At 44.1% G+C, this 17,204-nt stretch overlaps 1 protein-coding gene across 1 annotated transcript in view; it reads right to left on the reverse strand.

The window, feature by feature from the left end:
• Positions 1 to 17,204, reverse strand: part of LOC144773679 (uncharacterized) — a 470,291-nt gene that overhangs the window by 162,135 nt on the left and 290,952 nt on the right. Inside the window, 1 exon segment of the mRNA XM_078658831.1 lies at positions 4,484 to 6,889. Coding sequence (XP_078514957.1) covers positions 4,484 to 5,755 — 1,272 coding nt within the window. The 5' untranslated portion in view covers positions 5,756 to 6,889.

Genomic DNA, 17,204 nt, shown 5'->3' on the forward strand with positions numbered 1-17,204 from the left:
GAAGACTTCCTGTTACTGCAGCCCTCAACCCTTTCCTGCGTCCCTGGAATCTTGCTAGGTGGACAGGAAACAACTGACAAATGATTGAAACTTAGCATTATATCAAAACTATCCAATTGTCTCTAACAAATGTGAAACATACATATATTTGCAATCTTACATATTAGGCGTTGCGGAAAGAGTGAAGTCAGGAAAACAACAATTCTGTACAGTACTGGTATAGGAAAGCCTTCCTTTCTTGGGCCAAGCAAAGTGCGGTGTCCCTGTTGCAATAGTTTAAGAGGCGCACAATAAAGGCACATGGAGGATCGCCTGGTGGCGGGCGCTGCATAAGTGCTCAAAGTGTATATTACAAAACGAAGGCCTCTGAAAAAAGCAGATGTGTCGATTAATTCTGCCAGTACCATCTCCACACAATATTCTATTTTGCCAGTATTCATGGTATTGGGGATGCCCAGTGACAGTAAGTTGTTTCTTCTTGAGTGAGCTTCCAAATATTCATTTTTAGTTTTGATTTCAGTTATCCCTCGCTCAATCATAACTCCTCTCTGCTGGTTTGTTCATTCTCTCCTTTAGTTGGTCTATGAGCAAAGACAATGAGTTGTTTGTCCCATCTACTAGGGTGTGGAATTGAATCAAATATCAACTTGTCGATGGGGCCGGTTGCTTTATAAATCTACTTGCCCTGTAATAAAATCTAGTTGTTTCTTTGGTGCTATGTAGTGCAGCGACAAATGTGGCAGCAATCGCATTATATAAGAGCTCTGATAATAGCCACTTATACCAGGGCTAAAACTATAGTAGGGGTTGAATGCTAGCAATTTCCTTATTTTGCCTACTTTCTGCAGATCTACATACTGGGGCTGTAGGTACCTATAAGCAATATTTCCAGGGTTGTGACGCCCTTTTGAGTCTGTGCAAACCTATTAACTTGCACTTTTTAAAGATTTTCACCAGTTCTTATCTAATCTTTTCCCATACAGAGAAAGGGTGGAAATGTACTCCTGACAACGGTCAGACTCAGAAGTTCTCATTCGGGACAAACATATAAATATCAAACAAGAGCAGACTGTATCAAGCTAGCATGGACGTTCATGGTGTGAATAATGCATGCTTCATATTTAGTTAAGCATTTTTTAAAGAAAGGAGAATGCTTAAGAAGTGGTATAAATTACAGCTTTCAATAGCGTGTTCGGCTTTTCTAAAAAATAAGTTTCAATTACTTCCCCCATCTTGCGTGAGTATGTTACAGTCTAATCTTCTGAACATGGGAAGCACACACTGCTTCTCCCAGGGTTTATCAGAAATAAAAGAAATGTGTTTATGTCCTCAAGAGCATTCTTGTGCCCAAGTGTGCTCTACAGACTAAGTGTAACGAAAGTAAAAATTGCTGTTTAATATGGGAAATATGAATTAACATGAAATCCTATTAGCAGTATTGTCCAATAAAGGAAAAATAAAAATATCTAAACTAAAGTGTAATCTTTGCACAAAATAGAGAAAAATTTTCTAAACTGGATTTTTATTTACAGACATGACAAGATTACCAACAGTAAGTCAAATCGAACATTTTTTAAAATGCATTCAGAATTATATTTTTCTATTAAATACAAATACTGGGGCACAATGAGGATGGCCAGATGAGTCAATGTCATGAGGATGCTGTTTGACAGCTCTGGGTTTCATTTAATATATCAGTGCATTGCAGGTAATGTAATTATGGTTCTGTTTCGATAGAAACTAACAGACTCACAAAGATGATTCTTAAAAGAAAGTCCAAAGCTTGAAAAGTTCTTGCGAGATAGCGCCATCTGGTCACCCTACACATCATAATTATAAAAAAAAGAAAAGAAAACAACATGCATAAAAAAGATCAATGTATTATATCTTTAACACATTGTACTCTTCTATATAAAAGCATACAGAACTGCCAGATCCGAGAAATGAAATTACATCATACTTTAATAGAAGAAAAACACATAGCGGGTATTCCTGTAATATGCCCTCGTATGGATCTCATGGTGTTATGGAGAAATGTTCATGGGTCCCTATGAAATATGGGTTTCATTAGCAAGTGGATAGCCTCAAAAACCAGTCCATAGAGCTTTACTATTGTGCTTTGTTGATTCAATATTTCAATCGTGAAAATGAATACCTAACCATTCTTATTTTAATGAATCTCGCCCTTATGCAGACTTCACTTACAGTTTTTAGTAAACATTCCCAATTGAAAAACAATACCAATCAATCAAGATCTTTATTCACAATCGATGTATCTATAAAAGCACAATAAAAATGGCAGCATATAACAGTAATACATAGATCAATTAAAAGAGGGGAAAGTTTAGACGTGAAGCATATCATAAAAAAGTAATTTCCAACAAAAGTTACTATGGACAGTCAAAAATAATATGTAAAAAACAGTAATCAGCCAACTGTATCTTTACCAAGTTATAAAATACAATTTTAAAAGAACAAAGTCAGCAAGACAAATTCAAGGGGTACACATGGAATTACGAGCACGCACTGCAGCTTTAAAAAAAAAAAGAACCTACACGGAAGATTAATTCTTCCTCTTCCAAAATAATAATTTTCCTGTAGGCTGCCTTGTTATCAATCGAAGGTATGGCCTTAAAAATGGGATCAAGAACCATTTAGTGTATTTTGCCTAAAAATTACAAAAAAATAAAAAAAATGTAACATTGATTGATTACATTGATCGTTGCAGGGGCGAGGCAAGTGATACAGATTAAAGTTGTACCCCAGAGGAAAGCAGAGCGAAAATTTCATTGTACCCGCCCTTAATCAAAAAAGCTAACTCCTCTCCCAGCTGTCAATAGGTTTTAAAAGGTAACTTGATGGTAAATGGGAGGTATTCTCGATCAGCATGCATTTAGCGACAGAGGATTTCTGTGCCTCTGTTTCCTGTCTGGCTTTACTATAAAGTGCATACAGTGCCTTCTGTAGGTTTTTTTGCTTATGGTTTCAGAATCAGTGGGGTTTAAGAATAGGTGCCAAGGATTCACAGTGGTCAAGCTCATCCTAACAGCGACGAGCCAGGGTATTTCACTTCCCTAATCACAGTTCAGGCAGTCTGTTATTTCCGTGGTTAGATGAGCTGCGGGATTCTTCCAGACTGAAAGCCAAAATGTAGCAGGGCGAGCCTTAATTGGTTCAGTCCGCTATGGCAAGCAATAACAACACATTTATCAACCCAACTGCCACAAAATATTCACATAATATAAAAAAAAATACAAACTAACATTTATGACCCTACATTCCTATCTTAGGGACATATTGATATTTACAAACGACATAGCCATTGGTCTTGTAGTTTATGATATAATCAGAACCCCATAATGGAAATGTAGGACCATAATACATGGTTACCTATTATTATTCTTCAAAAATAACAAAGGTTATACACTGAAATATACCTGGAACCTAATGTTTACATAATTCATTAAGGCATCCACCATTGCCAAGTGTATGAATGGAGTAGAAAAAATGACTCCATGGTCAGCATTGTCAAAGGTTAGCAATATATTGAGTAACAAGATCAAAGAGCTATCTCTCCTTACAACATGTACAAGGCAGCTTCCAAAGTGGGAGGTTAGTTTCAACAAATTGTGTTTTTCCAAAGCTAGAAAGTGCCGCAATTGAATCTTACATGACATTGGCAAAGTCCAGACACTTTTTCTACATAAACCTTACACCTTTATATGCTGAAAAGTGAATGATACCCTCCCACATTTACTGTAGTCGAAATGATGCTCTTGGATGTTTTGCTGACAGTGACTTATAATTTAATGACAGATAAAACACCCTCTAATTTATGCATATGTATGAGTATTCCTGTCTGTATATTTGCCGATGCACTTGTAGGTGCAAAAAAGCATGTGTGTTCACTAACTGACCACTAGACATAATAAGTCATGAAAGCTCTTCCCTTATTTGCTACATCTGTGGGTGTACAGGAGATGTCATACAGTTTATATAAGTGACTGAAGTATCCTACATATGTTATGTTGTTTTTCCCATGTGTGATGGCTGGTGGCATTTTAGTTATGCTGAGCTAGCAAAGCACACCTCCACTGCATTTTTATGTTTTTACTTCTGGATGCCTTCACAGATGGATAGCTAGGACTGATGCTTGAGTTAAGCTCTTTCTTTCTGAACCTACTGCATGTTTTTGTTATATTTGTGAGTTAGCTGCTGACCTTTTAGACACTTGGATTTACTAAGGCTCTTTCAACATTCATTGCATTTGTATGTTTTTTTATTGTGCGTGCCATCACAGACAGATGTTTGCATCTGATGCTTGAATAAAGCGCTTCCCACATTCACTGCATGTGTATAGTTTTTGCTGTGTGTTTTATTTGGTGGCTCATCGGATGCATGGATTTACTAAAGCTCTTTCGACATTCATCACAAGTATATGCCTTTGCAGATAGATGGTTAGGATTAATGCTCAAGTGAAGACATTTACACATTCACTCTTTGTGTATGGTTTACATTCACTCTTTGTGTATGGTTTTCCCATGTGCATGCGCTGGTGGATCTTTATAGTTGATAAACGAGTAAAGCTTGTTCCACACTCACTGCATGTGTATCGCTTTTCTCTTGTGTGTGTTCGCTGGTGGATTTTTACAGCTGATGCATCAGAAAAGTTCTTTCCACATTCACTGCAAGTGTATGGTTTTTCTCCTGTATGCCGTCGCAGATGTATGGTTAGTGCGGATGCTTGAATAAAGCTCTTTCCACATTCACTGCATTTGTATGGTTTTTCTCCTGTATGCCGTCGCAGATGGATGGTTAGTGCAGATGCTTGAATAAAGCTCTTTCCACATTCACTGCATGTATGTGGCTTTTCTCCTGTATGCCTTCGCAGATGGATGGTTAGTTCTGATGCTTCAACAAAGCTCTTTCCACATTCACTGCATGTATGTGGCTTTTCTCCTGTATGCCTTCGCAGATGGGAGGTTAGGTACGATGCCTGAGTAAAGCTCTTTCCACATTCACTGCATATGTATGGTTTTTCCCCCGTATGTGTCAGATAGTGTCTCTGAAGACACATAGATCTACTAAAGCTCTTTCCACATTCAATGCATGTGTATGATTTTTCCCCTGTGTGTGTCAGATGGTGTCTCTTTAAATTTGTGGATCTACTAAAGGTCTTTCCACATTCACTGCAAGAGTAAGGTTTTTCCCCTGTGTGCATTCGCTGGTGGATCTTTACATCTGATAAACAAGCAAAGCTTTTTCCACATTCACTGCAAGTGCATGGTTTTTCTCCTGTATGCGTTAGGTGGTGGCTCTTTAGATGCGAGGATGTACTAAAGCTCTTTCCACATTCTTGGCAAGTGTATGGCTTTTCTCCTGTATGCCATCGCAGATGGACGGTTAGGGTTGATGTTCGAGTAAAGCCCTTACCACATTCACCGCATGTGTATAGTTTTGCCCCTATGTGTTTTCGCTGATGGACTGTTGGTTTTGATAAATCAGTAAAGTGTTTGCTATATTCACAGCAAGAATATGTTTTTCCCCCAGTGTGTGTTTGCTGATGAATCTTTAGGTTTCCTGAGAAAGTAAAGATTTTTCCACATTCACTACAGTTGTATGGCTTTTCTGTCTGTGTTTGTTGATCGATCTTTAGGTTTGCTGCAAGAGTAAAGCTCTTTCCATTTTCACTACTTGTGTCTGCTGTATCTGTTTGATATTTGCCCCAGAGACCCGGTGACTCATTAAAAGTCATCTTGCATTCATTAGACCTAAATATGCTTTGTTACTGGTGGCAGTGTAGAGATGAGAAGTTATTGCAATCCTTCTCACAAACACAAAATCTTGATTTCAATTTCTTCTGTTTTTGTTTGTTAATGAACTCTTAGTTGTGATGAACACTCTTGCCACATTTACTCAGTCCTCTTGTGTTTCCCCTGTTCATGTTTGGCGATGCTACGTTAGGACCGAGGAGAAGCCAAAGCTGGTCTTACGTTGTATGTTTTTCCCCCTTTGGCGTTTAGAGTATAAGCGTTAGTTATTTTTTTTGTCATAAATCCTGTTAATGTGTTTGCTGACTGATCATTGTGGTTGCTGAACCACTAACTATATTTAAATATTCACTAAATATGTGTAGTATGTGCAGTGTATCTGTTCCTAATAGTGTTGAGTGCTTACTAGAATTCTTGCATGACTGATAGAATATGTATGCTCTTTCTATCAGGGGATGTGTCGCAAGTCTGAGTTAAGAACTTTGGAGTATAAGTGCAAAGAATAAAACTCACAATTTATCTAAATAGTCTGATTCTTGGACAATAATTTATGATACACACATAAGGAACAAACCTCACTACGAAGTATTTATGTTCTAGAATAATGTTCTGCATTGCAAGTGGCCGAACACTTAGTTCTTTAAACCTTCAGATTTCTGGTTTGCTTCACAATTCATCTTTTGTATATCTATGGTCATTTTCTAAGGATTGAAAGGTCCAGCCAAAACAGGGATTATGATGGACTTAACACCACAGCATTTATATTATCATGATAGAGAGGGGAGCATTATTGTAACTACCTGATCATTATCTAGAATAAAGGGTGGCATCAGCATCTGGATGTGTTGGGCCAGCTTAATTTTTGTGATGTTAATTTATTTTGATTTTTTAGGTCCCAAAGCAAGAATGTCCTCAGCCTCCTGAAGTTGTCGGATTGCACGTTACGTTCTTGCTGGATTTGCCTGTTTATGTACGTGATTCTCTGTCTCCTACTGAGTTGTTCTATTTCCAGTTACTGTTTGACATCATTTCTGGTTCTTCTTGAGTATCAGATAGCTTTCCAGTGTTGGCATATTTTCTTCACTACTCTTCATCTTATGTGTTCAGGAATCTCCTCTCTGTGGATACAAAAATACTTGTAATGTAGAAATCAAGAACCACCAAAGTGAACACTATGTCTCTGATGAAATGTAAAACAGGTATTTGCTTTGCAATAGGTCTCGCATTCACACGAATTTGAGCTATTGCCATTGTAAATGACAATGTCTTTTTGGGTTTTAAAACATAAATAAAAGGCATTGTCATTTACAATACTAATACCTTAAACTCTCGCAAACGCGAGACCTATTCCTTTGTAATAAAGGGCCTTCTCGACCACTTGTTAGATTGTAAATATCAGAGGAAGAGACCGGCCTGCAAAGTCTTCAAAGTAGTGATAAATAGTGCAGTGAAGATGTGTAAGTGTTGTAAATTACACATACACAAAGTGTGAAGTGAGTTACATATGATCTGAGCTATAAACACTAACAAAGCGCTACAACACCTTTCGCACTATGATTACACTGTCGCAGCTCAGGAGGAAGAGTGGGGGGTCTATTTCGTGCCCTCTCCGTGATTTGAGCGTACAGTGAGGAATTGCGTAATGTCATTGTTATCTTTGGCCTAATAAACACTCCAGCTGTAGTAGGGCCCTGGCTTCACCTCCTGGTGCAGGGCGGGCTGTGCTTTATGGCACACATGGAGGGAGGGATGGTCTCGGCTGCAGCTCTGGCCTTGTACAGTGCCCCTACAATTAGAAGTGAGCCAGAGGCGCTGAGGTGGTGGCGGTGGTATTGGTGGTTGTATTGGTGGTGGTATTGGTTGGTGGTGGTACTGGTAGTGGTAGCGGTACTGGTAGTAGTGGTACTGGTAGTACTGGTGGTAGTGGTACTGGTAGTACTGTGGAGGTGGTACTAATGGTATTGGTGGTGGTACTAGTGGTATTAGTGGTGGCGGTGGTACTGGTGGTGGTAGTGGTACTGGTGATGGGGAAACTTGTGGTTGTGGTACTGATGGTTATGGTAGTACTGGAGGTAGTACTGGTGGGGGTGGTGGAGCTGGTGATGGTACTGGTGGTGGTGGTAGTGGTACTGGTGGTATTGGTGGTAATGATAGTGGTACTGTGGTGGTGGTACTGGTGGTGGTGTTACTGGTGGTGGTTGTGCTACTGGTAGAGGTGGTGGTACTGGTGGCAGTGGTACTGGTCATACTGGTCTTGGTACTGGTGGTGGTGGTACTGGTGGTGGGGATATTGGTGGTGGTACAGGTTGTGGTACTGGTGGTAGTGGTGGTAGTATTGGTCGTGGTGGTACTGGTGGTGGTACTGGTGGTGGTACTGGGTGGTGGTATAGGGTGGTGGTACAGGGTGGTGGTGGTAGTGGTATTGGAAGTAGTGGTATTGGCAGTGGTGGTACTGGCGGTAGCACCGGTGGCCCTTGTGGTGGTACTGGTGGTGGTGGTACTGGTACTGATGGGGTGGTACTGGTGGTGGTGTTGGTACTGTTGGCGGTGGTGGCGGTGGTAGTGGTACTGGTGGTACAGGTGGTGGTATTGGTAGTGGTGGTACTGGTGATGCTGGTACTGGTGATGCTGGTACTGGTGGTGGTGGTACTGGTGGTTGTATTGGTGGTGATGGTACTGCTGGTGGTGGTGGTACTGGTGGTGGTAGTGGTGTGTGCTTCTTTAAGGCAGTGTATTGTATGTCAGATGTATTCGAGCAATTATGAACTCTATTCAGTGCGGTGGTGCCTTAGACTCCTGTTACATGTCGCTTATCTGTAGCATATAATAGGAAACAGTTGTAAACGGCCACATAATGCACTACTGAACAGAACCCTATGTGGTCAGAGTATATTTTTCTTCTCCTTCTGTTGAATGCCGGAGTCAAAGGACAGAAAGAAGCATGCGGTTTAAGTAGTTGTTATTTGAGCGACTGTTGCTCCTAGTCTGCAGGAATTTCCAGTACCCTTTTTCTTGGGTTTTGCTCTGAATGTAAGCGTTTAATGTGAGGCGCCCGTTATCATTGTCTTTATTCGTGTGAATCAAACATGCCTTAATAGTGGTGCAAACACATTACTGTTCGCATGTAAGAGTAAACTCCTGGCGGGTTAGGCCTCGGGATCAGGAGAGGGAGTTTTAAGAGGCTAAACGTTGTGACTTACCACCTGTTGTGCTGTAGTTGTTTGTTCTGATGCCTGCGTTTAATACAACGTGACGGAAAGACGTGGAAGGACTGTGATGGAAACATTCTTCAAGATACTTAGACATTATTTTATGGAAGGAAAAACTACTCAGTTTTAAGCTTTTTGGATAATATAGCAATAAGAGGGTTTACCGCATCTTCCTACCCCTTGAAGTCTTATTGGAGATTGTCTGGTATTAGCAGTGGGTAGGTCCTTGCGAGACAACTGCAAGCGCTACTTCCTGCCCTCAAAATTACCGATGCCAAGGCTGGACAGCTTTTGATCTGCGTCCTTCATAATGACACAAGATGCACAATTGTGTACAGTCCACCTCCGAAGTTTATGCGACGCTTCCAAGCGTCACAAGTGGTGAAGCCAGCGCAGTGGAAGGGTGCGCTAACTTTTTTATGAAAGAGGAACCCGCATCACACCCGACAGCTGGTCTCTCACTTTTTCTTTTGAAATCACTAGTGCGAAACAGCAGCACCTCGCCCGTCAAAACTGTTGACGAGTAAGACTTGTCTCCCTCCCTCGCCTGAACAAGGTTTACCGGTCACCCGCATGAGCTCTGTCTGTTTTGAGTTGAAAAAATAACTAAATAAATTGAAAAGAAAACAAGCTTCTTCAACCTGTTTTTGCTTTCTTATATTAGCTGACCCGTTCCGATTTGAAACACCAGTATACATTTAAACCTATCAAACCTCCGAAAGCACGTACATACATTAGTCATGAAAGAAAATAGTGCTCACCGACTACAATAACGCTGACCGTGTAACACCGCAAGTAAAAGATCCAGTCCTGATGGGCGGTCACAAAAGAAAACAGGGCGGTAACAAGGATGGGCTAAGAAACCTTATATTGAATCGGAAGCCAGCGTTTGCCAAAGACAATGCCACCAGCGAATGAAAAATATGGGTGGAGAGTGGGCGAGGCTTCCACGCCACTTCCACATCTAACCCTACTACAGCATGCCTCGCAGAGCTAGCAGCGCATGCGCTGCAACGCTAGGCTCAACCTAAAAATTGTATTTAGTTTTTATTTGCGGAGTTTTATATAGCGCTGACCTGAACGGTGGGTATCGGAACGCTTTACATCAATTATAGGGCATGTTAAACACAAATACAATGATGCGGACAATCCCGAAATACAAAAACTGAGAAGACACAGTGCCAGAGAACTGGCGTAGAGTCAAGGCAGAGTGAGGAGTCGATTTTTAGCACTCCAACAGCTCCTATCCAGACCCCCCAGGATATAGCGGCATGGATTAGCAAATTTAGCGGCACAAAAATGGAAATTTAGCGGCACAAATATGGAAATTTATCTGCAATTTTGCGGCATTATATTTGGCCAATTTTCCTACAACAAACACAGATATCTTCGTTTTTTTAGTTATTTGACAACATGAAGCTATGTATATTTGGTTTATTTACAATGTAGACACTTTGTTTCCCTCGAAAAGCAAAAGACTGCCCGTCAGCAGCCCAGGGCAGCAAAACAGCGTTACAGGCGTCCCGTGTTTTGTCGCGGGGGGGGGGGCTAGGACCGTCGTCCCACCAGGAGCTACCAGCATCATTCACGGGAGGACGGCAGAAACTGGTCCGGCTTATGACGTTGGAAGGTTTGCCCAGCGATAGAATGGCTTGGAGTTTCTTCAGGGGGAGATGCTGGAGTTTGGAGGTTCATCACTCAACAATCATTTGCGCCCTCAGCTCTTCCTCAAGACCAGCGACGGTGCACTACAGCAACTCACTCCATACTGGAATTCACACTTCTACTTGCAATCACACTCCACATGCACAGAACCAGATCTTGAAGTCGTACCTTCTCCTACCTCGCTCCTAATGCCTGGAACAACCTGCTCTGCACATCAGAGCCGCCTCCTCAGAATTCTGCAAGAAACTGAAGATCTGGCTCTTCGCCTAGCACCGACCCTGGTTCAGCCCACACAGCTACTGCTTCAGCTTCACGGTACCCTCCGGGAGAGTTGTGCGCTATACAAATACACATAACATAACAGATGCTGCATTTAAAATGAAGTTGTAAAGACAGAGAAATTCGTTTTTTGGTGGAAATCTGGCTCGTTTTGGAACACGTAGGGCCTCAAGAATGCAGTGTTATGGAGTGGGAGCTCTGACAGTCAGCTGGCACCGTGATTGCTTCTTCCAATCTCCAAAATAGGGTGCCACCAATGACCATAGAATATGTTAAATTGGAGAGAATCACAAGATAAAAATATAATAACTGTAAAGGTATAGATAAAAAGATAATGGAGATTGGTGACTTGCCAAATAGAAATCGTCCAAGATAAGTTAATAACACTAACAGGGAATGTAACAGGCATCGTAATATGCAACACATCTACCAGCACATGGAAGTAGAAATAGGGCACGCTAACTAACATTAGTGGCCAGGCCCGAACAATCAGAAGCGAAGGACTACTACATGGAACAAACTAGAAATGTTTTTTAATTCGGTGTTTTGTTAACAGGACAGCACTTTGCTGTACATAACATGCTTCTGCACGCTGTTTGATACAAGCAGCTTAATCCCATGATTTATCAGCAGGCCAAACCCTTGTTCCACATACGGTCACCACACACACGCCCACCCAAATCAAAACAACTCCCAGATTTTACCAAACACTTCCTGGATCGGACTCTAACCTATATAGCGTGGAATATATAAACAAATGCTTCGGCTTACGCGGGGCTCCTCTTTCCGTACAGCCAGCCACACTAACTAAGGCATGTTGAACCTAGCCTGGTGACGGCTTCTTCCACACTCTGTGCGCGCCCGCTCCCTCATAAGCAGGTCCCACTGACCTCACTCACCCTCGTCGTCTCCTACGTCACAACCCCCTACTGTGCGCTGTCTAACCGCCACATATCTTTGGTAGAGGGTAACTGCCGCGCCGAACGGTACCGAAGAAAACTGGATCTCCCGCGGCTGGACTGTCAGTTCACTCCCTTCGCAAACACCAGCAGCGCGGCGACGAGACCTGTTTCTTCCTGAAAACTGAAGCTGCAAAATTCAGCCACCGCAGCAACTTTGGAAATGACAGCCCACGGCAACTCGGAAGCGATGGACCTTCCGCACGCAAATTCGACTCAGTGTTGCTTTCTCAGAATGCGCGTGAAAATTAGCACAGGGAAGAATTGCCAGCTGCCGGGTCAACTAAGGGTAATTACTAGGCGACTGTGTCGCACTTCCTGGACACAGCTTTCTCTTTCTAACCAATTGCAGCTTTCACCGAGGCTGCCTGGCTGCCAAGCCTTTAGATTGGTCCTTTTCGCTGTCAGTAAACGAAAACTAGCTTTCCGATTGGCTGTCCCATTTTACCTGTTGACAGCCACTGCTCAGACCCCCAGAATATAGCGGCATGCATTAGCTTTAGTAAAAATGTCGCGATTTCTACAAAAGTGCCGATGTCGCGGGCACTTTTGTAAAAATCGCGGCATTTTTACAAAAGTAACGATTTCGCAGCAAACCGCAAAATCACGAAATCCTGGAGAGTCTGCCTATCGGTTCACTAGGGATCGATCGAGGAACAGGATTTTGAGCTGGCTTTTGAAATTCATAAAGGAGGTATTAGTTCTGATGTGGGAAGGAATAGAGTTCCATATTTTGGGCGCGGTTCCTGCAAATGATCTGGCCGCTGTTTTTTGTTTACAAGCTTTCAGTGGAATGAGTAGAAGGGTGTTTGAGCTTCTGAGGTTCCTGTTCTGTCCTGCTTTTTTGAGTTTGGCCGCCAGGTATTTGGGTTTGCCGTTGTGAGTAAGACAAGCTGTTCTGAAATTAGCCCTCATTTCGACTGGGAGCCATTTGGAGTTCTCTGCGTGCCGGTGAGATGTGCTCGTATTTTTGGAGTCCAGTGACCATTCTGGCAGCCGCGTTGAGGGTAGTTTTGAGGGGAGCAAGATGTGCTTTTGTAATTCCTGTAAGGGCTGCATTACCATAGTCTAGTATTGACAGCGCCAATGATTTAGTGGCATGTTTTGAGATCTTTGGGTGGGATGAAAGGTTTAATTTTGTTCAATAACTTTAGGTTGAGGAAGGCGCTCTTAGCTGAGTTCTTTATATGTTTGGTCATGTCCAGTTTCGGGTCTAGCGTGATGCCTAGTGATTTAACAGAGTCCGCCATGGTGAGATTTCCATTGAGTGCATCGATAGTTTTTAGCCAATCTACCATTTGGGGGTTCTCTGCTTTGTTTGATATGAGGAGTAATTCAGTTTTGTCAGGATTCAGGATTCAGTTTTAGGTGATTGCTTGTCAACCAGAGTTGAATTTCCTTCAGTATGCCATTGAGTCTTTGAATGTCCTTCGCAGATGAGATTTCCAAGTAGTTCTGCGTATCGTCGGCATACAGATGGTAGGGTATGTTGGCTTTTTTTAGTAGGTTGGTGAGGGGTTGCATGTAGATGTTGAATAGTTGAGGGAAGAGCACTGACCCTTGAGGAACTCCCCTGTTGATTGGGTGCAGGTCCAATTCAAAGTTGTTGATTTTGATTCTCTGGGAGCGGTTGTGTAGGAAGGAGGAAAACCATTTGAGGACTATCTCATCAAGCCCCGCCCGTTCATGCAGAAGGTGTTTTTTATTTTTTTTATTTATTTATTTATTTTACATTTTTTATTAAGAGTTTCATCAGGCTGATACAGTTAGAGTGTCAAAAAAACAACTGTTTACAGTAACTTCTCCAACCGCCTGGAACTCTTCCATACCGGTCGCTCCCTCAAGCTGATTGCCCACAGCTGCTACCAATTCGCTCCTGCATACCGAATTTTGCGATCTGGTACTGTAACAATATACTGCAGTTGTAAGAGCATTGTGCATTTACTCTCAATTGACTTATAGCGCTTTGTGATTGCTCTGGGTACTAATTTCGCCTTTGTATTTGTGGCTTTAAATTCGCGCTCCACTTGCTAAGGATTGTATAGCCTGGTTTGCTCTCTCACCCGGAGGCTCAGAGGGGACGCGCTGTTGCTCCTTCAGCTGTGCTTGTATTTGTTTGGCATTGTGCTTCCCTAGGTTTCGATATTACATCTACCCACCATCTTGTTGTCGTGTTGACCCCTGCCCCGCCTCCCCGCTACCGCTTCCCTGCTGACCCTCCCACACTCGAATAGAGGGCTTTCCTCCTACCCAGCACCTCTGTGACCGCCTGGAACTCTTCCATACCGGTCGCTCCCTCAAGCTGCTTGGCGCCAGCCCGTGATTGCCCACAGCTGCTACCAATTCGCTCCTGCATACCGAATTTTGCGATCTGGTACTGTAACAATATACTGCAGTTGTAAGCGCATTGTGCATTTACTCTCAATTGACTTATAGCACTTTGTGATTGCTCTGGGTACTAATTTCGCCTTTGTATTTGTGGCTTTAAATTCGCGCTCCACTTGCTAAGGATTGTATAGCCTGGTTTGCTCTCTCACCCGGAGGCTCAGAGGGGACGCGCTGTTGCTCCTTCAGCTGTGCTTGTATTTGTTTGGCATTGTGCTTCCCTAGGTTTCGATATTACATCTACCCACCATCTTGTTGTCGTGTTGACCCCTGCCCCGCCTCCCCGCTACCGCCTCCCTGCTGACCCTCCCACACACGAATAGAGGGCTTTCCTCCTACCCAGCACCTCTGTGACCGCCTGGAACTCTTCCTTACCGGTCGCTCCCTCAAGCTGCTTGGCGCCACCCCGTGATTGCCCACAGCTGCTACCAATTCGCTCCTGCATACCGAATTTTGCGATCTGGTACTGTAACAATATACTGCAGTTGTAAGCGCATTGTGCATTTACTCTCAATTGACTTATAGCGCTTTGTGATTGCTCTGGGTACTAATTTCGCCTTTGTATTTGTGGCTTTAAATTCGCGCTCCACTTGCTAAGGATTGTATAGCCTGGTTTGCTCTCTCACCCGGAGGCTCAGAGGGGACGCGCTGTTGCTCCTTCAGCTGTGCTTGTATTTGTTTGGCATTGTGCTTCCCTAGGTTTCGATATTACATCTACCCACCATCTTGTTGTCGTGTTGACCCCTGCCCCGCCTCCCCGCTACCGCCTCCCTGCTGACCCTCCCACGCTCCGCCCCCTCCACTATCCATTAATGCCAGATGTCCCAATGCGCAGCGTCCACACGCTACGGCCGCGCCGAAGGTGCGCCAAAGGTAAGCCCGTCTACGCCCGTCCGCGCCTGGACCGCGCCCAGCGCCAGACCCCCTGGTTCCCTTAAGTCCCAGCCCACCCGCATTACTTATGATTCCTCCTCCCTCCGTGCACTAAACCCCGGCCGACTCCCCAACTGCGCCCAAGCCGCACCTGCACACACCCATGGACCCTTCTCATGCATCTCCTGCAAGTTTAACTGCACAAAAAACGATTCCTCTTCCACCAACACCAAACATAGATCTGACGCCAACTACCTAAAATGCATCTTACTCAACACCCGATCGGTCCACAACCACGCCATCAACCTTTGGAATCTACTTGACACCATCTCTCCGGACGTCGCTTTCCTAACAGAAACTTGGATGAATGCCTCCTCAGCCCCAGACATCACCATAGCCATCCCGGAAGGCTACAAGATCATCCGAAAAGATCGCCCCAAACAAACAGGAGGAGGCAACGCCATCGTCCATAAGAACTCCATCCGCATCTCAACCAGCTCAGACGACAACCTCTCTAGCGCCGAACACCTTCACTTCCAGATCCACACCGACCCCAAGACCACACTCAGAGGCACCCTCCTCTACAGGCCACCAGGACCCCGTGCACAATTCACTGAAGACATCACTGATTTTATCACCCCACACGCCCTCTCGTCTGAGGACTACATTCTGTTGGGAGACCTCAATTTTCACCTGGAAAAGAGCAACGACAACAACACCACCACCCTCTTGGACAATCTCGCCAACCTCGGACTCAAACAACTCGTTAATACCCCCACACACCACGCAGGACACACTCTCGACCCTATCTTCACCTCCAGCAAACATATTTCCTTCAGTCACACCACAGTTCTCCAATGGACAGACCACAGGTGCGTTCACTTTATTTACAATAAAACCACAACCCACAACCATCCTCAACCTACCTTGCGAAGAAACTGGAACAAAATCACCATCGACCAGATCTCCACATCGCTTCATCAGAACGCCCCTGCCCACTCATCGAACCCCAACCAAGCAGCCATTAACCTCACTCAATGGCTAACCAACACCGCCGACAACCTAGCACCTCTGAAAAAACGTCAAATCAAACTAGGCAACAAAAACGCCACCTGCTTCAACGAGGATCTTAAAAAATCCAAGAAACTCTGTCGCTCCCTTGAGAAGGCCTGGAAAAAAGACCCAAACACCAACACCAGGGACGCCTTCAAAAACGCCACCCGCATTCACCACCAATTGATCCGGACTGCCAAGAAAACCGCATTCAAAGTCCGACTCGACAAAAACGCCCACAACAGCAAGGAATTATTCAACATCGTCAAAGAGTTTACCAACCCCACTGCCAACTCCAACGACATCACCCCCTCTCAAACCCTTTGTGACTCCCTAGCTTCGTTCTTCCACGACAAAATCGCAGACATCCACAACAGCTTCGACAACCAACCCGGAGACAACCCACCCAACCCTCTGCCGTACCTTCACCGCCCTCGAACATCCTCACTAACTGGAACCCAATCTCCACTGAGGACACCATCCGCCTGATGAACTCCATCCACTCAGGATCCCCCACAGACCCATGCCCTCACCACATCTTCAACAAGGCGGACTCCATCATAGCACCACACCTCCGAGACGTCATCAACTGCTCCCTCAACTCCGGCACCTTCCCAGAAAGCTGGAAACACGCCGAACTCAGCGCCCTTCTGAAAAAACCCACAGCCGACCCCACCGAACTCAAAAACTACCGCCCCATCTCGCTCCTTCCATTCCCGGCCAAAGTCATCGAGAAAGCTGTCAACAACCAGCTCGCCGCCTTCCTCGAAGCCAACAAATCCCTCGACTCTTCACAGTCCGGCTTCCGAGCCAAACACAGCACTGAGACCGCACTCATCGCAGCAACAGACGACATCCGAACTCTACTGGACAATGGAGACACAGTCGCCCTCATCCTCCTCGACCTCTCCGCAGCCTTCGACACAGTCTGTCATGACACCTTGCTACAACGACTCAGAAACATCGGAATCCAAGGAAAAGCATTGGAATGGATCACCTCATTCCTTGCC

This window comes from Lissotriton helveticus, chromosome 8, assembly GCF_964261635.1.
Source record: "Lissotriton helveticus chromosome 8, aLisHel1.1, whole genome shotgun sequence".
Classification (NCBI taxonomy): domain Eukaryota; kingdom Metazoa; phylum Chordata; class Amphibia; order Caudata; family Salamandridae; genus Lissotriton; species Lissotriton helveticus.